This window comes from Salvelinus alpinus, chromosome 37 (genome assembly GCF_045679555.1).
Source record: "Salvelinus alpinus chromosome 37, SLU_Salpinus.1, whole genome shotgun sequence".
In the NCBI taxonomy this organism is placed as follows: Eukaryota; Metazoa; Chordata; class Actinopteri; order Salmoniformes; family Salmonidae; genus Salvelinus; species Salvelinus alpinus.
Genome location: NC_092122.1, coordinates 7,311,503 through 7,337,778, shown reverse-complemented (window position 1 = coordinate 7,337,778; position 26,276 = coordinate 7,311,503). Strand labels below are relative to the sequence as shown.

Here is a 26,276-nt window from a genome sequence, read left to right as displayed (position 1 = left end):
CAGTTCAAATGAGGTGCACTAGGATAGGATGATGCTTTTTCTCAAAGGTAGTCTATTTATAGCCCTGGTTACACCTTGCATTAATTAAATATGGTTTTCGTGATCAAGTTGATCCGATCACTCTGTTCAAGGTTTGTCAGGTTTACACATGGTGTATTCATTAATGCAAACAAGATCAGGGCTCTAGACATGTTTTTCAAAGAGTAACTTCCTTGGTTTGGCTGAGTGTTTTTATGTAACTGTCTGAAAAATGTTAGTACCCACAAGGCAAAAATGTAAAAAAAAAAATGTTTTACAAGGATAGGGAAAATATTTCCACAGCTTTATTTGTACATGCTTCATTGGGAATTACACTGACACAAACAGACAAATACAGGAAGTAGTCTTTAAACGGGCCACTTCCATTGGTTGACAGGAGGCTCTTCAATCAGTGGTTCCCATGGTTTCCATTCCGCCATCTTCCTGGATAGAGCCAACTCACACTCCGCCTGGAGGGAAGAGGAAATGAGTGGGTCAGATAAGGCATGAGATGTATGATAAATTGGGAAGAGGGAGATACAGTATGTGGGAGGTTTTTGAATGCTACAAAACAATGTAGCCGTGGTTACACCTTGCATTAACATGGCTGTCATCATCCAATCAAGATGCTCTGATCGAGATTTGTGTCTACACACGGTCATAAAATGGGATTCTTATCTGGCCACTTCGTATTGTGACCAGATTCCCTGGTCCCTCCCTGTAGGCAAATTAATTCAACCTGCTTTCAACCGTTATGAGAAGCTGTACAAATTGACAGAAAACAGCACGCTTTTATACTCATCATTACAGCCTACTTTTGTTATCCAATGATTTAAGACTGGGCGTAATGGACTACTGTCCCGATAACCTCGACTTGTACAATATTCAGAGAATCTCTCCAATCCCTACAAATGTCACCACACAAACAATGTGACTATCTGGATGTATGTACAAAATACTATTATTGCACAGTATAAATACAAATGCCACTTAGGCCCTAATGCACACAGTAAAAACAGGTTAAGTTACAAAGTGCATCTCTGAATGGCACAATGCATTATCTGGATAGGTTTGTTCTTTACGCATCGATGTTTACATACATCTTTATATTTATTGTAATATTGTAAATAACCTTTAGTATAGGCCTAAACAGTATTAAAGGAATAAAAAAGCAACATGCTGGGATAATGACCGTGGTTTAGTTTCCTCCAAACCATTGATAATTCGCTAACGGTACCTCAATATGATAACCTATAGCAAGACGTGTGGTCAAATTATGAATGCATGGATAAAAGCAGCAATCTATAAAAAATGCAAAGGAGCAAGCATGTAAAGTAAAGAACAGAGTCAATCTAAAAGTAGCCTAAAGAGTCCTTCGTAATCGAAACCTACATTAGCCTATTGGACAGTAGCCTCGCTCATGCTTAGGCTACAGAAAGCTATGCGCCTCTACGCATCAGTTTGGACATCTTCTGCACTTTATTGATATCTGAAAAGGATTGCATTATAATATCACTGTATTATTTTCATATCTGACACAGCAACTGAAATGGACTATTCACATCTCACAAAATGGACTATTCACTATTCACATCCTGAAGGTACAGGGGGAACATTAGGCCTATACCTTACCATACACTGCTCTCTTCTGCTCCATCCCCAACACATGGTTACTTCAGTTTAAATTCTGCTATTACAGTCCTTGGCCTTTCTGTAGCCTATGATGTTTTCAAACATTTGATTTTGGCCTGGCATTTGATGTGAGAACGGGAGAACCCTGACGGTGGCCAAATTTATACGCTTTTGTTGTCCGGATTTGTTTACACTAAAAGGATATCTGTACAAGATGCGTCTTCGACTAACTCCTGAGGTGGTCAACAAATGTGGGCACAACCAGAATTTGGACACGATCAGGACAACGGACGCATGTAGAAACCAGGTATACACGGGGTTAGAGAGAGCAACTTTAGGAGGAAGATGCAAAGCAATGAAAAGAGTGTGAGGCTCCTCTCTGTACCTGGTGAATGACCTCCTCGATCTGACCACAGTTGATTTTCTTCTCTAGTTTCTCCACATCAGGCTCCTTTCAATTGAAATGAAGAAAGACAATGAAATGATCTATATGGATTGAAACACAAGATGCCATCCCAAACAATGTCCCGTAACATGATATGAAATATAAAAGTCAACAAGGGGATTACCTCACAGAGGTTCATACAGGTTCAAGCTAATACATGAAATCACAGTCACAATGAGAGCTGGTAGGAAGAGTTCTACCCTGTTAAACTTTACCTGACCCTTGTCTAGATGTGAAAGTGAGGATGGTTGGAGTGGAACTTACGGCTTTGATAAGGTCAAAGCGGTCATTGACAAGCTGTTCTGTGTACTTTCTGTAGGCTGCGTCCTGAGGGATGACCTGGAGAGACGCCAGGATCTTACTGTACAAGATCCTCAGGCGCTGAGGGGACACACGCACAGACAGATACATTATCATACCAAAGTAGGTGTGGTCCACTACTGCTGTTTATGGTCATTACTGGAGACTCACCTCATGAGGGTTGTGGGACACGGCCAGTCCCACCAAGCCTGTTGTCTGGGGGAAATATTACACACAATGAGCATAATAGCTAGCCAGCACGCGAGACTACATAGTTAACGTTAGTAATCTCCTGGGTAAAATACGGCATTCAGAAGGAAGGTGGAACATTACAGAACATATGGATAAAACATATGGTCATGTACCTTTAAGTTCGTATCGTGTCAACCATGTAAGTTGGCTATATTTACTTCCCAACGGACAAGCCACTAGCCTAGGTAACTAACCCTGACATAGCAGATCAAAGTATATATCCACGAACCCTCCAGCAAATGATCAAGCTAGCTAAGTCTGTTAGCTAGAAGACGAGCCAGCCTAGCAGCTAGCTTACACGCATGCTTGTCAATAGAAAGCGACCAAGCTCATATCAATTGTAAAGTGAGAGGAAACTAACTGAATAAACAAAAGCACATTACATTTTCACAAAAGCATCATCATAATATGACCTCGACTCGTACCTTTTTCAGAACACCAGCCATGATTTTGGGTGCAATGGATTCTGGGTCACTTCTGTCGAATAAAAATGACGTCAACACGTCCTCGTTTTTTCAAAATAAAAGCTCAGCATGTTTGATGGTGTAGTAAGTACAGTCGTGGCCAAAGGTTTTAAGAATGACACAAATATTAATTTCTACAAAGTTTGATGCTTTAGTGTCTTTAGATATTTTTGTCAGATGTTACTATGGAATACTGAAGTATAATTACAAGCATTTCATACGTGTCAAAGGCTTTTATTGACAATTATGAAGTTGATGCAAAGAGTCAATATTTGCAGTGTTGACCCTTCCTTTTCAAGACCTCTGCAATCTGCCCTGGCATGCTGTCAATTAACTTCTGAGCCACATCCTGACTGATGGTAGCCCATTCTTGCATAATCAATGCTTGGAGTTTGTTAGAATTTGTGAGTTTTTGTTTGTCCACCCGCCTCTTGGGGATTGACCACAAGTTCTCAATGAGATTAAGGTCTGGGGAGTTTCCTGGCCATGGACCCAAAATATCAATGTTTTGTTCCCCGAGCCACTTAGTTATCACTTTTGCCTTATGGCAAGGTGCTCCATCATGCTGGAAAAGGCATTGTTCGTCACCAAACTATTCCTGGATGGTAGGGAGAAGTTGCTCTCGGAAGATGTGTTGGTACCGTTCTTTATTCATGGCTGTGTTCTTAGGAAAAATTGTGAGTGAGCCCACTCCCTTGGCTGAGAAGCAACCCCACACATGAATGGTCTCAGGATGCTTTACTGTTGGCATGACACAGGACTGATGGTAGCGCTCACCTTGTCTTCTCTGGACAAGCTTTTTTCCGGATGCCCCAAACAATCGGAAAGGGAATTCATCAGAGAAAATGACTTTACCCCAGTCCTCAGCAGTCCAATCCCTGTACCTTTTGCAGAATATCAGTCTGTCCCTGATGTTTTTCCTGGAGAGAAGTGGCTTCTTTGCTGCCCTTCTTGACACCAGGCCATCCTCCAAAAGTCTTTGCCTCACTGTGCGTGCAGATGCACTCACACCAGCCTGCTGCCATTCCTGAGCAAGCTCTGTACTGGTGGTGCCCCGATCCCGCAGCTGAATCAACTTTAGGAGATGGTCCTGGCGCTTGCTGGACTTTCTTGGCCGCCCTGAAGCCTTCTTCACAACAATTGAACCGCTCTCCTTGAAGTTCTTGATGATCTGATAAATGGTTGATTTAGGTGCAATCTTACTGGCAGCAATATCCTTGCCTGTGAAGCCCTTTTTGTGCAAAGCAATGATGACGGCACATGTTTCCTTGCAGGTAACCATGATTGACAGAGGAAGCACCATGATTCCAAGCACCACCCTCCTTTTGAAGCTTCCACACTGTTATTCGAACTCAATCAGCATGACAGAGTGATCTCCAGCCTTGTCCTCATCAACATTCACACCTGTGTTAACGAGAGAGTCACTGACATGATGTCAGCTGGTCCTTTTGTGGCAGGGCTGAAATGCAGTGGAAATGTTTTTTGGGGATTCAGTTCATTTGCATGGCAAAGAGGGACTTTGCAATTAATTGCAATTCATCTGATCACTCTTCATAACATTCTGGAGTATATGCAAATTGCCATCATACAAACTGAGGCAGCAGACTTTGTGAAAATGAATATTTGTGTCATTCTCAAAACTTTTGGCCACGACTGTTGACATGAGTCCTCTTATTCAGTAACCTAAATACATGTTATTAACTACTGGATCCTACAATACATGTTCAATGATTAGATTGGAAAAATAAGTATTACAAATGGTCATTTAAAATCATTCGAAGTGGGTACACTACACATACTAGCAATATCAACATCATGTAGGACTCGTGTGCTGTAAACCGGACAGCCTGTCTATACTGTATGGCTCCTATAGTCAATTCAATCTTATTATGATAAACTGTGTTTAGTGTGATAGTGAAACACTGCATGTGACAGTGTGACAGGCATTCTCAGAGTGTGTGGGGCTGATATTATAGGCATGTCAAGTCTAAAAATATCCCATTACTCCTGCAAACACCAACATAAAACTTAGTTTGCAGCCAACAAACCTTCGGAGGCTGGGACATTCACTGGAGATTTTACAGGTAAGACTGGAGTTGCCCGTTCATTGGGATATTTGATAGCGACGGAGGTGCTTTAAAACCTTTCAATTTGTCATTGCAATGTGATTCCTGTCTGTATGCCTATAGTTTAGGATGTGTCTGTTGATCTATGCAGACTGCAGTGACATGAGTCATTTGGGGGAGACTGGTAGCCTAGTCGTTAGAGCGTTGGGCCAGTAACCGAAAGGTTGCTAGATCGAGGGGGCAGCAGGTAGCCTAGTGGGTAGGTTGCTAGATCGAGGGGGCAGCAGGTAGCCTAGTGGGTAGGTTGCTAGATCGAATCCCCGAGCTGACAAGGTAAAAATCTTTCGTTCTACCTCTGTACAAGGCAGTAACCCACTGTTCCCCGGTAGGCTGTCATTGTAAAGAAAAATGTGTTCTTAACTGGCTTGCCTAGTTAAAAAAAAAATAGTATTGAGGTTCATGGTAACCTTTCAGTTACTCTTTTTTATTTCTCTGTAGGAATGGAGGACGTTGATAGATGTGAGGAGGAGCTTATTGAGTATGCCATTCGAGAGAGTATTCGAGATTTATCAATAGACAGGTATTCAGAAAATGGAGAGGATTACATTCATGTATTATTCGCACATCCCACAATACCGCTCCCTGACTTTGTTTACCCATATCTCAACAGCATGCCAACAGTCAGTGGTGACTATCTGAGGATAGTGACTGCCATCGAGCAAGGTAGGATTACCCCTCACCGACCGTGCCTTTCAAACTGCCTAGCCCAACCCTTGCCCTTAAGCTATTAACCCTAACCCTAGCTTTATGTCCACATCAGGGTTCAACCCTAACCCTAGCCATAACGCTAGCCATAACCCTAACATAGGATTCTGTGTGGTGTCTCTCCCTAGGTGATGTGTGTACCCTGCAGGAGCTGTCTGGGTTGCAGGCTTTCACAGAGAGGGACAGCAGAGGGTGGCTTCCCCTACACAGAGCCGTCGTGCAGTCCCAGGAACAGGTCTTGGATCAGGTCCTGCTGGGTGAGAGGCCCACATACCACCAGCAGTACCTCACAACTAGTACCTCAAATACCAGTAGCCACTTACAGTACTGCTTCTGTAACACGTGTTTAATTCCCATTACTTTTGTGTGTGTGACCCTGCAGCTTCCTGTGATGGGACTGTGGATGATGTGACTGCAGACGGGGACACAGCGTTGATTCTGGCTGCTCAGGAGGGTCTGCTGGAGAATGTCAGGACTCTACTGCAGCATGGAGCGTCTCCACACAAAACCAACAGCCTGAATGAGTCCCCACTGCTGCTTGGTACACACACAGTCATATATATATACACACACACACACACACACACACACACACACACACACACACACACACACACACACACACACACACACACACACACACACACACACACACACACACACACACACACACACACACACACACACACACACACACACACACACACACACACACACACACACACACACAATACTGTATTCAAGCACTGTTCTAAGTCGTCAATCAAGCATGCAAGTTCTGTTTTGTTATGTGTTGTCCTGTGTTGATGTGTGTTAGCGGTGAGACAGGGATCATATGACATGGTGTCCACTCTGATCAATTGTGGGGCCTTCGTGGAACAGGTGTGTCTGAAGAAGTGGATGGCCATTCACGAGGCAGCCAAGGTGAGATCGAGTTACACCTGTAGTCTTGTTTATATTTCTTCCTCAGATCATCAAGGTCCTGGAATGACAAAACATGTAATAAAAAACGATGTTTTATTGTAATTCCCTGCTCCTTAAAAAGTGTGTGTGTTATCTTGCCAGGTGGGCTGCAGTGCCATCCTGGTGCTTCTGCTGAGACATGGGGCCAAGGTGACAGCTGTAGATGGGCACAATGTCACCCCGCTGGGCATCGCAGCATCGTACGCCCATGCCGAGGTCCTGGATATACTCATAAAGAACGGTACGAGCCAATAAGAGCCCTTAGATTGTCCTTGATGAAAACATTTTAAATGTATTTTCATACCAAAAGGCAAATAAACATTCTCAAAGAATAGCCAAAAATACAGTTACAAGGAACTGAAAAATAGTTGATATCAACTGATTGTAAATATCAGTTTACATAAATGTTTGGCTTGAACACAAGTCTACAGGACTACAGTAGGGTTAATCGTCCTCCTTTCCCACCAGGTGGCGACGTGAACGCCCAGGCATATAACGGAGACACTGTTCTGTACGATGCAGCCGGCTCAGGGAACCTGGACTGCATATACCTCCTCCTGCAAGCTGGAGCCAACCCTAACATTGCCAGTCTAGCCTGCCAGCTGCCCATACACAGAGCTGCCTATGAGGGACACATCCTGTGAGTGGCTCACGCTTACTACGTGGTCCTCTGTAGCTCAGCTGGTAGAGCACGGCGCTTCCAACGCCAGAACTGTGTGTTTCGATTCCCAGGACGTAAATGATCCCATATGTAAAATGTATGCACATATGACTATAAATTGCCATTGAGCGTCTGCATATATTACTAACAGTCTAGACCCGGGATGTCAAGAACAACTACTGGAAAGCATGCTGGTCTTTGTGGAAATCAATTGATCAAGACATCGGCTAGAGAGTTTTCTGATTATCCAGTTCTTAGAAAGTGTTGTCCCTGAGGAATTGTCCATCCCTGGGTCTAGAAGCAGTTGTTCAGTTCATAGTCTAGATCCTGTTTCAACAACATAATCAATAGTGCTGGTATAATCAACAATCTGATCTATGATGTTGTGTTTGTCCCAGTGCTCTGAGGACCTTCATCCCCATCACCACTAAGAGGGCCATCCGTCTGTCTGGCCAGAGCCCAGTCCACTCCGCAGCAGATGGCGGCCATGTTGACTGTCTGGAGCTGCTCATAGAGAGAGGTTTCGATGTCAACGCTCAGCTGGACGCACACATCTCAGGTACAATCCATGGACACACACAACCCAGGTAGTACAATTGGGCACACTCATGGACACATCATCTATTTCATAAGGGAGCCCTGCCCAAGAGGAAGGTGCTTGTAACTCCAGAGTTGTGAGGTTGATTCCTGTTTGGGCCAATGGGGGCCCTCTGGAGGTCAAGGCCCCTGAGTACGTGCCCTTAACTTACATGCTGTCTAGACTATCTAAAAAATGTTAGCTGACATGGGCTAATTGAATGACTGACATAACAAGAGAAGAACTGCTGATGCACAACCACATTTCAAAATTGTGTATTCTACTATTCTAACTCTCAACACCGACTGAGTTCCTAGGATGTTTTGGATAATTGAGCATGTTGTTATTACTGTGTTACCAGAGAGCTACGGGGACATGAGGCGGAGTCCACTGTACTTCGCCGTATCCAACAGTGATGTCACCTGCACAGAGATGCTGCTGGCCGCCGGGGCCAAAACTGACATGGACCCGCTACACTGCTTCCTGGTGGCTGTACGCGCTGGGAGGTATGAGACCGTATCTGTATGAGTAGCTCAAGACCGTGTTAGACCACTGAACTAAGCCTACAGTAGGTGATAACGCAATTCTTAATTCTTAATATCTCCCTCAGGGAAGGTTATTCCTCACTTGAGAGTAGTCCGTGTTTCACCAACTACCTCTGCGATAGCTACAGTGCATTCGGGAAAGTATTCAGATCCCTTGACTTTTTCCACATTTTGTTACGTTACAGCCTTATTCTAAAATTGATTCAATTGTTTTTCCCCCCCTTAATCTACACACAATACCCCATAATGACAAAGCACAAACACGTTTTTAGACATTTTTGCAAATGTATTAAAAATAAAAAACTGAAATGTCAAATTTACAAAAGTATTCAGACCCTTTACTTGGTATTTTGTTGAAGCACCTTTGGCAGCGATTACAGCCTTGAGTCTTCTTGGGTATGATGCCTCAAACTTGGCACACTTGTATTTGGGGAGTTTCTCCCATTCTTCTCTGCATATCCCCTCAAGCTCTGTCAGGTTAGATGGGGAGTGTCGCTGTACAGCTATTTTCAGGTCTCTCCAGAGATGTTCGATCGGGTTCAAGTCCGGACTCTGGCTGAAGCCACTCCTGCGTTGACTTGGCTGAGTGCTTAGGGTCGTTGTCCCTTTGGAAGGTTAACCTTCGCCCCAGTCTGAGGTCCTTAGCGCTCTGGAGCAGGTTTTCATCAAGTATCTCTCTATACTTGGCTCGGTTCATATTTCCCTCAACCCTGACTAGTCCCCCAGTCCCTTCCGCTGAGAAGTGGCTTCTGTCTGGCCACTCTACCGTAAAGGCCTGATTGGTGGAGTGCTGCAGAGATGGTTTTCCTTCTGGAAGGTTCTCCCATCCCCACAGAGGAACTCTGGAGCTCTGTCAGAGTGACCATTGGGTTCATGGTCACCTCTCTGACCAAGGCCCTTCTCCCCCGATTACTCAGTTTGGCCAGGCGGCCAGCTCTAGGAAGAGTCTTGGTGGTTCCAAACTTCTTCCATTTAGGAAGGATGGAGGCCACTGTGTTCTTGGGGACCTTCAATGCTGTAGAAATGTTTTGGTACCCCTTCCTCTGTGCGTTGACACAATCCTGACTCGGAGCTCTTCGGACAATTCCTTCGACCTTATGGCTTGATTTTTGCTCTGACATGCATGCACTGTCAACTGTGGGACCATATATAGACAGGTGTTTGCCTTTCCAAATCATGTACAATCAATTGAATTTACCACAGGTGGACTCCAATCAAGTTGTAGTAACATCTCAAGGATGATCATTGGAAACAGGTTGCACCTGAGCTCAATTTCGAGTCTCATTGCAAAGGGTCTGAATACTTACAGTATGTAAATAAAGTATTTTACAGTGTTTCTGCTTTGTCATTATGGGGTATTGTGTGTAGATTGATGAGGGGAAAAAACAATTTAATCCATTTTAGAATAAGGATATAATGTAACAAAATGTGGAAAAGTTAAGTTAAGGAGTCTGAATACTTTCCAAATGCACTGTATAAATGAAACTGAATGGAACACAGCAGTGACGTCACCAACTTCTATATATTGGAACAGTTTGTTGGTCCCCATGCTAGGTCCCATGAATTTGTTTCTTTTTTTAAGCTTCCTTTTGTAATTATGACGTTGTCTTAACCTTTTATCTTCAACCCAGCTCCCATATATTTCCTACTTCCTGGTCTCTTCTATGACATCACCTATCCCATCCCACCCCAGGTATGAGCTGGTGCGTCTGCTATTGTCCAGGGGTGCCGAAGTCAACTGCTACTTCAGAAGGATCAGTGACACACTGTTTCCCACCGCGTTGCAGTACTGTCTCAGAGATCACACGATTCTGCGCCTGCTGCTCAACAACGACTACGACGTAGACAAGTGCTTCCTGTGTAACCACGGCAACAGACAGGATATGGACTGCGACTCCTGGGTCGACTACCAACATAACCATAGAAGAACTTTATTTTATAACCAGGACTACAGAGCCTCGGTAAGTCGTGTAGGCCTACTCCTGGTCTATTCCAGTACAACAGGAGTAGCCCCCCAATCTTTGATTTAGAATACAGGAAGTAGGCAAGTCCTGGTTCTGGAGGAAGACAGGTTCTGTATTTTTGTTCTAGGCTGGAACAAAAGCCTGCACACAATGTGGTCCTCTATGACCAGGGTTGGCTGATGTAGAATGATGTAGAATGTGTTGGTCTAACTTAGAACATAACAGCAAGTGTAGCTAATACCTTGTCCAGTTCCAGTGCTTGTCCTTCTGATGTCAGTCTCGCTGTCCTGTTCGCTCTCTACTCCAGTTCTGTGAAATCATCTCCCTGTCGTCGGTGGTCAACCTGGCGGGGAGTGTGGTACAGATGCTTCTGGACTACGTCAGACACCCACGTATCTGCCCCAACCTCCTACGGGTCCTGGAGAAACAGAAAGAGTGGCCAGACATCTGTGGCATTCTGGGTAAGGCAGCATCATTGCTAATAAACAATAATAGTGGACAGAAAACAGTGGGAATGCAAATACTGAAATATCTTACAGATCAACTCGCCATCATCATGAACAGAATAACCTGACTTTTTGTGTGTGTGTGTGTGTGTGCCCGTCCATGTGTGTGTATCCCCAGACAACCCGCGGTCCCTGCAGCACCAGTGTCGTTTGGTCATTAGGAGACAGATGACCCCTAGAAGACTGAATGACCCTCAGGTCATGGCTGCCGTCCCGTTCCCCCCGACACTCAAACACTACCTCACCTACAGGGAGTACGACGAGTATGGTGGGTTGGAAGCCTCACACTCATAACTGGACTATATCAATGAAAACATATTTAGAAGAACAAAAAGAAGAAGAAAAAAGAATCCTGTTCTGTGCATAACTGATCAATCACATGATGCTGTTTCTCATGAATAATGCTTTAGCTCATATACTTATGCTTATATTAAGTAGGGCAAGTGTTCTTGTGATGTAATGTTTGTAATAACCACAATTCTTTTCACACTGATTTATGTTCTCTGAATAGTGTGAATAGTCCTTATCATAGTACTGCTACTTCTGCTAGACTGCATACATTAGACAGCACAGCTGTGCAGCATGGTACAGTGCATGTAGTGTGATGTACTCTTCAAGATCTCCCCATGGGAAAAGCAGGTCAGGTCTAAAAATAACTCTCTGAGCGCTCATTCAGTTTATACGTAGGGCTAAACACTCACTGGACACTGGTCTGAATGACTCTGCTGCAATGGATTGTTGACTTTTACAGTGACCCTGACACCTACCTGACTCATAAGACCAGGGTTTAAATATTCAATACCAGATTCATCAGATACAATGCTCTTAGTTTTAGAGATGTTCAGGACCAGTTTATTACTGGCCACCCATTCCAAAACTGACTGCAACTCTTTGTTAAAGGTTTAAGTGACTTTATTAGCTGTGGTTGCTGACACGTACACTACCGTTCTCAAGTTTGGGGTCACTTAGAAATGTCCTTGTTTTTGAAAGAAAAGCAATTTTTTTGTCCATTAAAATAACATCAAATTGATCAGAAATACAGTGTAGACATTGTTAATGTTGTAAATGACTATTGTAGCTGGAAACTGCTGATTTTCTATGGAATATCTACATGGGCGTACAGAGGCCCATTATCAGCAACCATCCCTCCTGTGTTCCAATGGCACGTTGTGTTAGCTAATCCAAGTTTATCATTTTAAAAGGCTAATTGATCACTAGAAAATCATTTTGCAATTATGTTAGCACAGCTGAAAACTGTTGTGCTGATTAAAGAAGCAAAAAAACTGTACTTCTTTAGACTAGTTGAGTATCTGGAGCATCAGCATTTGTGGGTTCAATTACAGGCTCAAAATGGCCAGAAACAAAGAGCTTTCTTTTGAAACTCGTCAGTCTATACTTGTTCTGAGAAATGAAGGCTATTCCATGCGAGAAATTGCCAAGACACTGAAGATCTCGTACAATGCTGTGTAGTACTCCCTTCACAGAACAGAGCAAACTGGCTCTAACCAGAATAGAAAGAGCAGTGGGAGGCCCCGGTGCACAACTGAGCAAGAGGACAAATACATTAGAGTGTCTAGTTTGAGAAACAGACGCCTCACAAGTCCTCAACTGGCAGCTTCATTAAATAGTACCTGCAAAACACCAGTCTCAACGTCAACAGTGAAGAGGCGACTCCGGGATACTGGCCTTCTAGGCAGAGTTGCAAACAAAAAGCCATATCTCAGACTGGCCCAAAAAAAGAAGAGATTAAGATGGGCAAAATAACACAGACACTGGACAGAGGAAGATTGGAAAAAAGTGTTATGGACAGACGAATCCAAGTTTGAGGCGTTCGGATCACAAAGAAGAACATTCGTGAGATGCAGAGAAAATGAAAAGATGCTGGAAGAGTACTTGTCGCCATCTGTCAAGCATGGTGGAGGTAATGTGATGGTCTGGGGGTGCTTTGTTGGTGGTAAAGTGGGAGATTTGTACAGGGTAAAAGGGATCTTGAAGAAGGAAGGCTATCACTCCATTTTGCAATACCATAACATGTGGACGGAGCTTAATTGGAGCCAATTTCCTCCTACAACAGGACAATAACCCAAAGCACAGCTCCAAACTATGCAATAACTATTTAGGGAAGAAGTACTCAGCTGGTATTCTGTCTATAATGGAGTGGCTAGCACAGTCACCGGATCTCAACCCTATTGAGCTGTTGTGGGAGCAGCTTGACCGTATGGTACGTAAGAAGTGCCCATCAAGCCAATCCAACTTGTGGGAGGTGCTTCAGGAAGCATGGGGGGAAATCTTTTCAGATTACCTCAACAAATTGACAACTAGAATGCCAAAGGTCTGCAGGGCTGTAATTGCTGCAAATAGAGGATTCTTTGATGAAAGCAAAGTTTGAAGGACACAATTATAATTTCAATTAAAATTCATCATTTATAACCTTGTCAACATCTTGACTATATTTCCTATTCAATTTGCAACTAATTTCATGTATGTTTTCATTCAAAACAAGGACATTTCTAAGTGACCCCAAACTTTTGAACGGTAGTGTATATGGTTAAATCATCAGCATACATAGACACACAGGCTATATTTATTGCCAGTGGCAGGTAATTGGTAAAAATAGAAAAGAGTAGAGGGCCTAGAGAGCTGCCCTGTGGTCACCACACCCTACATGTTTGACATTAGAGAGACTGCCATTAAAGAAAACCCTCTGAGTTCTATTAGATAGATAGCTCTGAATAAATTATATGGCAGAGGTTGAAAAGCCATAAAACATAAGTTTTGTTAACAACAGGTCAATGATAGATAGATATGGTCAATAATATCAAAGGCTGAAATCTAACAGTACAGCTCCCACAATTTCTTTCAACCAATCATCAGTAATTTGTGTCAGTGCCATACATATTGAATGTCCTTCTCTATAAGCATGCTGAAAGTCTGTTTTTTCCAACTGTTTTCTAAGAGCTGGCATCAAGCTGATAGGTCTGCTGTTAGAACCAGTAAAAGCCGCTTTACCACTCTTGGGTAGCGGAATGACCTTGGCTTCCCTCAGGCCTGAGGACAAACACCTTCCTCTAGACTCAGATGAAATATATGACAGATAGGAGTGGCCATAGAGTCAGCTACCATCCTCAGTAGCTTTCCATCTAAGTTGTCAATGCCAGGAGGTTTGTCATTATTGATCGATATCAATTTTTCCATCTCTCCCACACTAACTTTACAAAATTCAAATGTACAATGCTTTTCTTTCAATATTTGATGCATGAATATGATGTTTCTCTGTTCGTTGTTGGCATTTCTTGCTTAAGTTTGCCCACTTTGCCAATGAAGTACTCATTAAAATAATTGGCAACATCAAATGGTTTTGTGATGAATAAGCCATCTAGATTAGGTTTGAAGTGAAAACCTACAGGACGGTAGCTCTCCAGGAACAGGGTTGGAGAACCCTGCCATAGACCTCCCTGGTCACACCAAAGAGAGTACTACGAGTACTACGAGTACTATGAGTCTTTGGTCATCTACCTAAACAGCCTGGCCTCAGAGCCATACAAACATACTTACGCATTGTTTAGCATCTCCAAGACGTATGATACCTACTAATGGTCTAGTTACTTGAGACAGAAACAAAAGTAGGGAAGTTGGGTGAGAGTAATCCGCAACCATCTAGCATCTAGCATTCCAAAGGTTGCACGTTCGAGTTAACACCGGAGGCAACTGTAGGATTTTAGCTAATCATTCCCTTAACCCTTATTCTTAATTTAACCCAATTCACCTAATCTGCAATGTAACTTGCCTAACCTTTGTCGTTTTAGTTCCCCTAACCTTTCACATAAATGATCCTAACCTTTGTCATTAGTTCACCTAACCACCAACTTAAATTCTCCCCATAATTCTCCTCTGTTGTTGAGACGCAACAAGCAACCTGGTCTCAGAGAAAGAAGTATAATACGATAATGATTATCATCCAATTCGTAAGCTATTGTATGACCGGGTAAGACATATCCCACGGGGCACAGACTGGTTGAATCAATGTTGTTTCAATGTAATAGTCGACGTGCTGTGACGTGGAATATGGTGGAAAATACATTGGATTTGAAAAAAGTAAGTAAATTTGTTGTTTTGAGGGTGAAATATCAACCACAGGATTATGTCATCATGGTATCCAAATTTCAACATAGACAAACCTTGAATAAAATATGTCGAATTTTATTTGTACCTTTAAAACAACGTCAGAATTTCAATGTCATATCCACTATCAGAAAGAAAATACATGCTGGGCAGCACCTCCTACTGGAGAATTGATCTATCTAGAGCTACCCTTTGGTCTCCCATCCAAGGCTTTAACCAAGCCCAGCTCTGCTTAGCTATTTGTCACTGACTATTACCAATGTGCTATCGTGAGAGTGATTGTTGCGAGACCTCCACTTAAAAACGAAATACTGTAGATTCACTGTTGCTATCGAAGTCATTCCAAAGGGTAGGTTTAACAGAGCAAATGAAATGTGACCATACTTTATCACTCATAGATCATTAATGATGCTTTTCATTGACATTTGTTCGGTCAAAACAGTAGGTTAAAAGACCGTCCTTTTTTTTCAAGAGCTTTGTCACAACGTCAGTCAATTTCTCCTCAGGGGTTATGGATTATACAGTGTTACTTAAAAATAACATTCTAATAGAAAATGGTAGCTACTAGCTATTTAGACCTACATAGCATTTGCAGTCATCAAAAGCTATTGTTTCAATTTAACCCAGAATTCAACAAAAAATAGACAATTCAATAGGCCTAGCATTTCAAGCTCTGGTTAATTTTAGATGTAATGATATTTAGTGATATTGAAATGTGTTTGGCTGTCAGCGCAACCAAATATCAACATTTGAAGGAGATGTTTATTTTGCTTGGACAGTTCCATCTGTGCCACTGAATTAGTTTGGCTTTAATTCCAGTTTGCCTACAAATGAATATTTGATATGTTGGATTCACGTCTCCATTTCAACCGAAAATCGAAGGGAAAAAAATGGGACCAAATCCATATTTAAAGTGCATTTAAAGTATAATATGATTTGATTTAGTCCTATTTTTTAACTGTAATTTTTGGTTGAGATGTAGACGTGAATCCAAAATGTCTATCATTAATTTGTAGACAAACTGGAATTAAAGCCAGAGTCAGTGGCACAGATGGAACTATCCAAGCAGATAAAAAATCTCTGTCAAATGTTGATATTTGGTTGCGTTGCCAACCAAACACAATTCAATTTTACTTAAAAAAATAAGTTATTTATTTCACCTTTATTTAACCAGGTAGGCTAGTTGAGAACAAGTTCTCATTTACAACTGCGACCTGGCCAAGATAAAGCATAGCAGTGTGACACAAACAACACAGAGTTACACATGGGATAAACAAACGTACAGTCAATAACACAATAGAAAAGTCTATATACAGTGTGTGCAAATGTAGTAAGATTAGGGAGGTAATGCAATAATATGCCATAGTGGCGAAATAATTACAATTTAGCAATTAAACACTGGAGTGATAGATGTGCAGAAGATGAATTTGCAAGTAGAGATACTGGGGTGCAAAGGAGAAAAAAAAAAAAAAACAATATGGGGATGAGGTAGTTGGGTGGGCTATTTGCAGATGGGCTATGTACAGGTGCAATGATCGGTAAGCTGCTCTGACAGCTGATGCTTAAAGTTAGTGAAGGAGATATGTCTCCAGCTTCAGTAATATTTGCAGTTCGTTCCAGTCATTGAGTAAATGGCGCCGGAAGAAATGGCAGCAGTTTTACGGGCGCCCAACCAATTGTGCTATTATGTGGGTTTTTTCGCATTATTTGTAACTTATTTTGTACATAATGTTTCTGCAATCGTATCTTACGGCAAAAAAGAGCTTCTGGATATCAGGACAGCGATCACTCACCTCGGATTAGATTTTTTTTTTTTCTACAACAAGGACAACGCACAAGACATTCTCCAAACACCGAACAGGGACGGCATCCCTGTTATTTGCAAGAGGAAGCGACGCAGGTACAGTGGACAAAGAGCCGGATGCCTGGTCAGGACCCGGAGAACACGACTGGTAAAGCTGCCATTACCGTCAAGACTACTCGCCAACGTGCAATCATTGGACAATAAATTAGACTAGGTACGATCACGAATATCCTACCAACGGGACATCAAAAACTGTAATATCCTATGTTTCACGGAATTGTGGCTGAATGACAACATGGATATTCAGCTAGCGGAATATATGCTGTACTGGCAAGATAGAACAGCACACTCCGGTAAGACGAGGGGGGGTGGTCTGTGCATATTTGTAAACAACAGCTGGTGCACGAAATCTAAGGAAGTCTCTAGATTTTGCTCACCTGAAGTAGAGTATATTGTGATAAATTGCAGGCCACACTACTTGCCTAGAGAGTTTTCAGCTATACTTTCCGTGGCTGTTTATTTACCACCACAGACAGATGCTGGCACTAAGACCGCACTCAGTCAGCTGTATAAGGAAATAAGCAAACAGGAAACCACTCACCCAGATGCGGCACTCCTAGTGGTCGGAGACTTTAATGCAGGGAAACTTAAATCAGTTCTACCAAATGTCTATCAACATGTTAAATGTGCAACCAGAGGGGAAAAAATTCTAGATCACCTGTACTCCACACACCGAGACGTGTACAAAGCTCTCCCTCGCCGTCCATTTGGTAAATCCGACCACAACTCTATCCTCCTGATTCCTGCTTACAAGCGAAAATTAAAGCAGGAAGCACCAGTGACTCGGTCTATAAAAAAGTGGTCAGATGAAGCAGATGCTAAACTACAGGACTGTTTTGCTATCACAGACTGGAACATGTTCCGGGATTCTTCCGATGGCATTTAGGAGTACACCACATCAGTCACTGGCTTTATCAATAAGTGCATCGAGGACGTCGTACCCACAGTGACTGTACGTACATACCCCAACCAGAAGCCATGGATTACAGGCAACATTCGCACTGAGCTAAAGGGTAGAGCTGCCGCTTTCAAGGTGCGGGACTCTAACCCGGAAGCTTACAAGAAATCCTGCTATGCCCTGCGACGAACCATCAAACAGGCAAAGCGTCAATACAGGGCTAAGATTGAATCATACTACACCGGCTCCGACGCTCGTCTTATGTGGCAGGACTTGCAAACTATTACAGACTACAAAGGGAAGCACAGCCGCGAGCTGTCCAGTGACATGAGCCTACCAAATGAGCTAAATCACTTCTATGCTCGCTTCGAGGCAAGCAACACTGAGGCATGCATGAGAGCATCAGCTGTTCCGGACGACTGTGTGATCACGCTCTCCGTAGCCGACGTGAGTAAGACCTTTAATAACCTCTCTGGGATCGTTCGGGACGCTAGCGTCCCACCTCGCCAACAGCCAGTGAAATTGCAGGGCGCATAATTCAAAACAACAGAAATCTCATAATTAAAATTCCTCAAACATACAAGTATTTTACACCACTTTAAAGATACACTTCTCGTTAATCCAACCACAGTGTCCGATTTCAAAAAGGCTTTACGGCTAAAGCACAACATATCATTATGTTAGGACAGCGCCTAGTCACAGAAAGCATTCAGCCATTTAATCACTAACCTTTGACGATCTTCATCATATGACACTCCCAGGACTCAATGTTACACAATACATGTATGTTTTGTTCGATAAAGTTCATATTTATATCCAAAAACCTCAGTTTACATTGGCGCCATGTTCAGAAATGCCTCCAAAACATCCGGAGAAATTGCAGAGAGCCACATCAAATAACAGAAATACTCATCATAAACTTTGATGAAAGATACATGTTTTACATAGAATTAAAGATAAACTTGTTCTTAATGCAACCGCTGTGTCAGATTTCAAAAAAGCTTTACGGCAACAGCACAAAGCAAGCCATACAGTTACCCGCCAAATTGTCGAGTCAACAAAAGTCAGAAATAGCATTATAAATCTTCACTTACCTTTGCTGATCTTCGTCGGAATACACTCCCAGGACTCCCACTTCCACAAGAAATGTTTGTTTTGTTCGATTACGTCCATATTTATGTCCAAATACCTCATATTTTGTGCGCGCGTTTATTTCACTATTCCAAAGGCACGAGTGCGCGAGTGCAAAATCCAGACGAAAAGTCAAAAGAGTTCCTTTACAGTTTGTAGAAACATGTCAAACGATGTTTACAATCAAGCCTTAGGGTCTTTTTATAATAAATATTCAATAATATTCAAACCGGACAATAGCGTATTCATTACAGAGGAAAAAGAAGGAACGGCGCGCCCGCGTTACCACGCAGTAAACAACTCACTGGCCTCAGCCTAGTCCACTTGTTGAAACAGCTTATTCGACCCCCTTCCACAATAGAAGCCTCAAACAACTTTCTAAAGACTGTTGACATTTGCTGGAAGCATTGGGAAGTGCCATCTGGCCCCATAGACACAGCATATTGGATAGGCAATCACTTAAATTAAACTACAAACCTCAGATTTCCCACTTCCTGGTTGGATTTGTCTCAGGTTTTTGCCTGCCATATGAGTTCTGATATACTCACAGACATTATTTTAACAGTTTTGGAAACTGTAGAGTGTTTTCTATCCAAATCTACTACTTATATGCATATCATAGCTTCTGGGCCTGGGTAACAAGCCGTTTACTCTGGGCACCTTATTCATCCAAGCTACTCAATACTGCCCCCCTTTCCCAAATAAGTTTTAAACAGGTCAACATACACAAGGCTGCGGGGCCAGATGGATTACCAGGACGTGTGCTCCAGGCATGTGCTGACCAACTGGCAAGTGTCTTCACTAACATTTCAACATGTCCCTGACTGAGTCTGTAATACCAACATGTTTCAAGCAGACCACCATAGTCCCTGTGCCCGAGAACACAAAGGCAACCTGCCTAAATGACTACAGACCCGTAGCACTCACTTCCGCAGCCATGAAGTGCTTTGAAAGGTTGGTAATGGCTCACATCAACACCATTATCCCAGAAACCCTAGACCCACTAATTTGCATACCGCCGAAACAGATCCACAGATGATGCAATCTCTATTGCACTCCACACTGCCCTTTCCCACCTGGACAAAAGGAACACTTATGTGAGAATGCTATTCATTGACTACAGCTCAGCGTTCAACACCGTAGTACCCTCAAAGCTCATCACTAAGCTAAGGATCCTGGGACTAAACACCTCCCTCTGCAACTGGATCCTGGACTTCCTGACGGGCCACCCCCAGGTGGTGAGGGTAGGTAGCAACACATCTGCCACGCTGATCCTCAACACTGGAGTTCCACAGGGGTGCGTCCTCAGTCCCCTCCTGTACTCCCTGTTCACCCACGACTGCATGGCCAGGCACGACTCCAACACTATCATTAAGTTTTCAGACGACCCAACAGTGGTAGGCCTGATCACCGACAACGACGAGACAGCCTAAAGGGAGGAAGTCAGAGACCTGGCAGGGTGGTGCCAGAATAGCAACCTCTCCCTCAACGTAACCAAGAGAAAGGAGATGATTGTGGACTACAGGAAAAGGAGCACCAAGCACGCCCCCATTCTCATCGACGGGGCTGTAGTGGAGCAGGTTGAGAGCTTCAAGTTCCTTGGTGTCCACATCAACAACAAACTAGAATGGTCCAAACACACCCAGAAAGTCGTGAAGAGGGCACGACAAAAGCCTATTCCCCCTCAGTAAACTAAAAAGATTAGGCATGCGTCCTGAGATCCTCAAAAGGTTCTACAGATGCAACATCGATAGCATCTTGACTGGTTGCATCACTGCCTGGTACGGCAATTGCTCGGCCTCTGACCGCAAGGCACTACAGAGGGTAGTGCGTATGGCCCAGTACATCACTGGGGCTAAGCTGACTGCCATCCAGGACCTCTACACCAGGCGGTGTCAGAGGAAGGCCCTAAAAATTGTCAAAGACCCCAGTCATAGACTGTTCTCTCTACTACCGCATGGCAAGCGGTACCGGAACACCAAGTCTAGGACAAAAAGGCTTCTCAACAGTTTTTACCCCCAAGCCACAAGACTCCTGAACAGGTAATCAAATGGCTACCCGGACTATTTGCATTGTGTGCAACCCCACCAACCCCTCGTTTTAAGCTGCTGCTACTCTCTGTTTATCATATATGCATAGTCACTTTAGCTATACATTAATGTACATACTACCTCAATTGGGCCAACCAACCAGTGCTCCCGCACATTGGCTAACCGGGCTATCTGCATTGTGTAACACATCCATGGCCAAATTTTGAGGTTACTGTTACTATAAATGTCTATTTATGTAATCGTATAGAGTGTGCATGTTCAAGATACTGTAGCATGCATAGGTTGTCGCAGGACTGTGGAGATCTTCAAAATTGCTGTAATAATCGAAGCAGAATCTCGAACAGCATTGATGACTTGCACCATGTACTTTTAATGTAACATTATTATATTCCCATTTGAACTATGCTGTTCTTTAAAAAATCTGTCATTGTTTTTCCATTGGAATTTGGTTGTGTTTTTGATGGTTGAAAGCATAGTGGTAACACATTGGAAATTCAACTAACTTTTAGCTGTCTTTTTGATTGGTTTAACATAAATTGTAATCTCATTGATCAATGTCTCAACCAAATATTACCCAATTATCCATGTTGAAATGACATTGTGTGCCCAGTGGGATGATACTATACGTCCTCTACTTTGTAAGATTTGTACGACTGCTATTCCATTCATAATGTACTGTAACCTAATGTTACGTAACACATCATACTAATGGATTGTCACAGATTTACATACAGAATAATACGAATTGCCCTGAGACCACGTTGACCTAAAGCCCATCCTCCATCCACCTCACTCACAGTAGCCCCTCTCTGGGTGTCATTACACAATACAATACACTTTATTGTCCCCAAGGGAAAAATGTATTGGACACAATTCTTTTTTAACATTTAAATTATTATTATTATTATTTACCCCTTTTTCGTGTGATCCAATTGGTAGTTAGTCTTGTCTCATCGCTGCAACTCGCATACGGACTCGGGAGAAGCGAAGGTCGAGAGCAGTGCGTCCTCCGAAACACAACCCAACCAAGCCGCACTGCTTCTTGACACAATGCCCACTTAACCCGGAAGCCAGCCGCACCAATGTGTCAGAGAAAACACAGTACACCTGGCGACCGTGTCAGCGTGCACTGTGCCCGTCCCGCCACAGGAGTCGCTAGTGCGCAATGGGACAAGGACATCCCTGCCGGCCAAACCCTCCCCTAACCCGGAAGACGCTGGGCCAATTGTGCGCCGCCCCATGGGTGTCCCGGTCACGGCCGGCTGCGACAGAGCCTGGACTAGAACCCAGAACCTCTAGACCACTGCGCCACTCGGGAGGCCTTGGACACAATTCTGCTGTACATAGAAATATATGTACGGAAAAGTCTCATAGGCTCTACATCATTGCCCATTGCCTGAAACAGAATGCACACATCATACATCTACACACGTCAAACAAATTTTGGATTTCTGGAATTAGGCACCTACAACAACAAGCCCTTTACCCAAAGAGAGTTATTAACCTAGCCTGGCTGACGCAACCCACGTGACCCAGAGCAGGGAGAGCTGTGACACCCTAGTCTGCAAAGGAGGTCGTTTGTTAATGCAGTATTCGCTCAGAAATTGAGCGACGGGTTTGATTGGTTCTCTCAAATGTTTGTTTTTCCTCTGTGATTGAGACCGCTTTGTTTGTATTTGAAAATCCAACCGTTGTAATGGAAGGTGTGACTGTGCCTATGGGTGTTTGAGTGAGAAAGACACAGAGGTGAACCAACCAGTAAAAGCACAGCCCCCTTCATTATCGACGCATTGTGCCCACAACTTCAAAGAGCCATTCCTGACTTTGAAGCCAGGAGGACTTTGAGAGTTAGGTGTTAGCCAGACTATTATCACCCAGGCTCATTAGAAGATTTAGACTGACAGAACGGAAGAGCTTCTACAAAGCTCCATAAATCAAATCAAATCCAATTTTATTGGTCACATACACACGGTTAGCAGATGTTAATGCGAGTGTAGCGAAATGCTTGTGCTTCTAGTTCCGACCATGCGGTAATATCTAACAAGTAATCTAACAATTTCACAACAACTACCTTTTACACACAAGTGTAAAGGAATGAATAAGAATATGTACATGTAAATATATGGATGAGCGATGGCCGAACGGCATAGGCAAGATGCAGTAGATGGTATAGAGCACAGTATATACATATGAGATGAGTAATGTAAGGTATGTAAACATCATATAAAGTGGCGTTGTTTAAAGTGACTAGATTAACAGACCGTCTTTGTTCTCCAACCAAATACTATTTTTCATTAAGTCAGAGAGAGTGGTGATGTATAAAGAGGTCTGATTAAAAGCCCAAAGCCAGCCGTGTATAGCAGAGATAGAGAACATCCCACTGCCTTGTCTGCCAGCTCTCAGAAAAGCTCCTCCACTCTACTCTGACAAGCCTAAAATGATAACATAACCCTCTTTTAAAAAGCCCACGGACGCAATCGTCTATTGTTATTCCCAGTATTTCAGGAACCATTTTACCTAATCAAAGCCCACTAAAAGATACAGCTCTACTTCCACATGATTGCTATATTAGTCTGCTCCATAGAAACATGTTACCATAGAAACCGTGTTATCTGTAGTAGTTAATCCCACGGGATGGCCAGCGGTGTCACACACAACAATGTTGATTGGTGATAAAGACACTTGAAAAGTAACAAATTTCAATACAGCCTACTTCACTCTGTCCCTTATGAGATAACCAACCTCTCTGGTCCTTACTAGAGGCACCTCTGAAGTTACACCCTATTCCTTATGTAGTGCACTACATTTGAACAGAGCCACCTTGGGAAAAGTGTACTATTTGAGACACATTTATGTCATGGCGTGTGTCTCTGTGTGTCTCTGTGGGTCTCTGAGTCTGCATGTCTTTCTATGTCTGTGGGTTTCTCTGTGTGTGATGTGATGTCCCTCTGTGTGTAAATATGTGTTTTCATGTTGCTATGTGTCTCTGTGTTTCTGCTTGTCGGTATGTGCCTCTATGACTCGCTGTCTGTCTCACTTGGGTCCGGTTGGGCTTTTTTTGGCCACGAACAATGTGGCCGCTGCTGGGATCCGCTGACAGGCCTGACCAGGGCCGCTCTGCTCTCTGAGCTCACATGCTTTTTGTGGTTCTAGTCTATCTCTCTGAGCAGCGCCTCCCAAAAAAGCACTGTGCATCATGGTCCAACGCTTTGTTGCACTCCACTGATCCCTCTCTTAAGGCTTCTGCAGCAGCTGGAGAGATTAGAAGAGAGGAGAACAGGACACACACTCACACACACACCACCGACACAGATACCCCAGCTAGGCCCCTTGCACACAAACCACTGTTACTGTTCTCACTGAAGCAGTAGAGGACAAACAGATCAGGTTGAGACTGAACTTGACTGGACCCACACCTCCAGAAAGACTCCACTCTGACCGGAAACCTATCCCAGAAAGATCCCATCCTGATCGGACTCGTACGGCACACAGAGACCCATCTACCTGGAGCCCAGCCAAGGGGCCAACCTCTTCAGCAATGAACGGTTTTGGGTACCGTCGGGAGTTGAGTAAGTATGAGGATGTGGATGAGGATGAACTACTGGCTTCTCTCAGCCCAGAGGAGCTAGCAGAGCTGGAGATGGAGCTGGCAGACATAGACCCTGATGCCAACGTGCCCATCGGCCTGAGACAGAGAGACCAGACGGAGAAGACCCCCACTGGCACCTTCAGTAGAGACTCTCTGTTGAAGTACTGGGAGAAGGAGACCAAGAGGATACTGGAGGATGAGAGAGGGGAAGCCAGCAACCCCAAACAGGTCAGTGATCAGGAGAGAGTTTGAACTCTGCTAGCTTGCTACTCTCAGATCTATATAACCTTCAATTCTGTTTGACCAATTAAGAAGCTTCATTATTCAATAATGTTCACTTTCTTGTACAACGGAGAACCAGTTGGGACCTTCACACAAAAAAATGCAAACTCATCTCGTTTAGGTCTAACTTTAGACATAATACAGTTTTAAGAGAACATGATCATGTGTCAGATTAATGAGAGATTTACACCTTATGTCTAAACAGGATGACGATGATGATGCCGAAAAGAGCGAGGAAGAATGCGTGACAGAAAGCAACAGCGAAGCAGAGGAGGAGGAGGATGACGAGAACAAGAAAGAAAATAAAGATTATGAAGAGGAAGAGGAGGAAGAAGAAGAAGAGGAGGAGGAGAGTGAGGAAGAGGAAGCTGAAACAGAGGATGCGGAGGATGAAGAGGAGCCAGAAGAGGAAAGGCCTGAAGCAGCGCCCCCAAAGGATCCTGGTCCTCCATCACCGCTGTCAGTCGTCATCTCCTCCCCTAGCCTCCTGAGACCCCCAAGGGTGGAGCCTATGAGACTAACCCCGCCCCCACCTCCGCTTGACCCCAACGCCGACGGCAACCCAACAGTTGTCGACGAGGCCCTGGAAAGAGTCCTTAATAACGACCCTGAGCTCAAAGAGGTCAACCTCAATAACATCGAGGACATCTCACAGGACACTCTAATCAAGTTCGCTGAGGCACTGCGCTCCAACACACACGTGCGTGTCTTTAGCCTGGCCAACACGCATGCTGACGACCCCGTGGCGCTGGCCATTGCCAAGACGCTGTGCGAAAACACCTCCATTGTCAGCCTGAACATCGAGTCCAACTATGTGACAGGGAAAGGGGTTCTGGCTATGGTTCAGGCTCTGCCTAGCAATAGCACCCTGACTGAGCTACGCTTCCACAACCAGAGACACATGTGTGGAGGACAGGTCAGTCAGTCTGGACTTGGTATTAGATCTTGATATAGCTGCTCAACACACATTTGCAGGCAATAGTAAAAGCACAAACTCACGATCCCTCTCTCTCTCTCTCTCTCTCTCTCTCTCTCTCTGTCAGGTGGAGATGGAGATGGTGAAGGTTCTGAGGGAGAACCACGCCCTGATCAAGCTGGGTTACCAGTTCCACCTGCCAGGCCCCCGGATGAGCATGACAGGCATCCTGACCCGTAACATGGACCGTCAGAGACAGAAACGC

At 43.7% G+C, this 26,276-nt stretch overlaps 3 protein-coding genes across 5 annotated transcripts in view; 2 read left to right on the top strand and 1 right to left on the bottom strand.

Moving 5' to 3' along the window:
• Positions 1–290: 290 nt before the first annotated feature.
• LOC139565828 (NADH dehydrogenase [ubiquinone] 1 alpha subcomplex subunit 5-like) lies at positions 291–3,169 on the bottom strand. Its single transcript, XM_071386433.1, has 5 exons — positions 3,073–3,169; positions 2,567–2,611; positions 2,360–2,476; positions 2,036–2,101; positions 291–488 (listed from the first exon to the last, which is right to left on the bottom strand). Exons 1-5 carry the CDS (start codon positions 3,091–3,093, stop codon positions 387–389), a joined length of 351 nt encoding a protein of 116 aa, XP_071242534.1. The 5' UTR covers positions 3,094–3,169; the 3' UTR covers positions 291–386.
• A 563-nt stretch (positions 3,170–3,732) lies between these two features.
• On the top strand, positions 3,733–14,511 carry LOC139565827 (ankyrin repeat and SOCS box protein 15-like). 3 transcript variants are annotated; one of them, XM_071386432.1, is made up of 13 exons: positions 3,737–5,195; positions 5,676–5,757; positions 5,848–5,900; positions 6,071–6,199; positions 6,325–6,483; positions 6,760–6,866; positions 7,008–7,146; positions 7,374–7,545; positions 7,965–8,125; positions 8,505–8,649; positions 10,382–10,649; positions 10,960–11,113; positions 11,277–14,511. In XM_071386432.1, the coding sequence occupies exons 2-13, from the start codon at positions 5,678–5,680 to the stop codon at positions 11,450–11,452; spliced, it is 1,743 nt and encodes a 580-aa protein (XP_071242533.1). In that variant the 5' UTR covers positions 3,737–5,195; positions 5,676–5,677; the 3' UTR covers positions 11,453–14,511. The 3 variants fall into 3 exon arrangements, with proteins under 3 accessions (XP_071242532.1, XP_071242531.1, XP_071242533.1); XM_071386431.1 differs by having other exon boundaries at positions 3,733–5,195; positions 5,676–5,900; XM_071386430.1 differs by having other exon boundaries at positions 3,733–5,900.
• Positions 14,512–24,429: 9,918 nt separating this feature from the next.
• LOC139565881 (leiomodin-2-like) overlaps positions 24,430–26,276 on the top strand; it is a 6,778-nt gene continuing 4,931 nt past the window's right edge. Inside the window, exons 1-3 of the mRNA XM_071386513.1 lie at positions 24,430–25,041; positions 25,301–26,011; positions 26,139–26,276. The exon at positions 26,139–26,276 is cut by the window's right edge and continues 486 nt beyond it. Coding sequence (XP_071242614.1) covers positions 24,763–25,041; positions 25,301–26,011; positions 26,139–26,276 — 1,128 coding nt within the window. The 5' untranslated portion in view covers positions 24,430–24,762. The remainder of the gene's footprint in view (positions 25,042–25,300; positions 26,012–26,138) is intronic.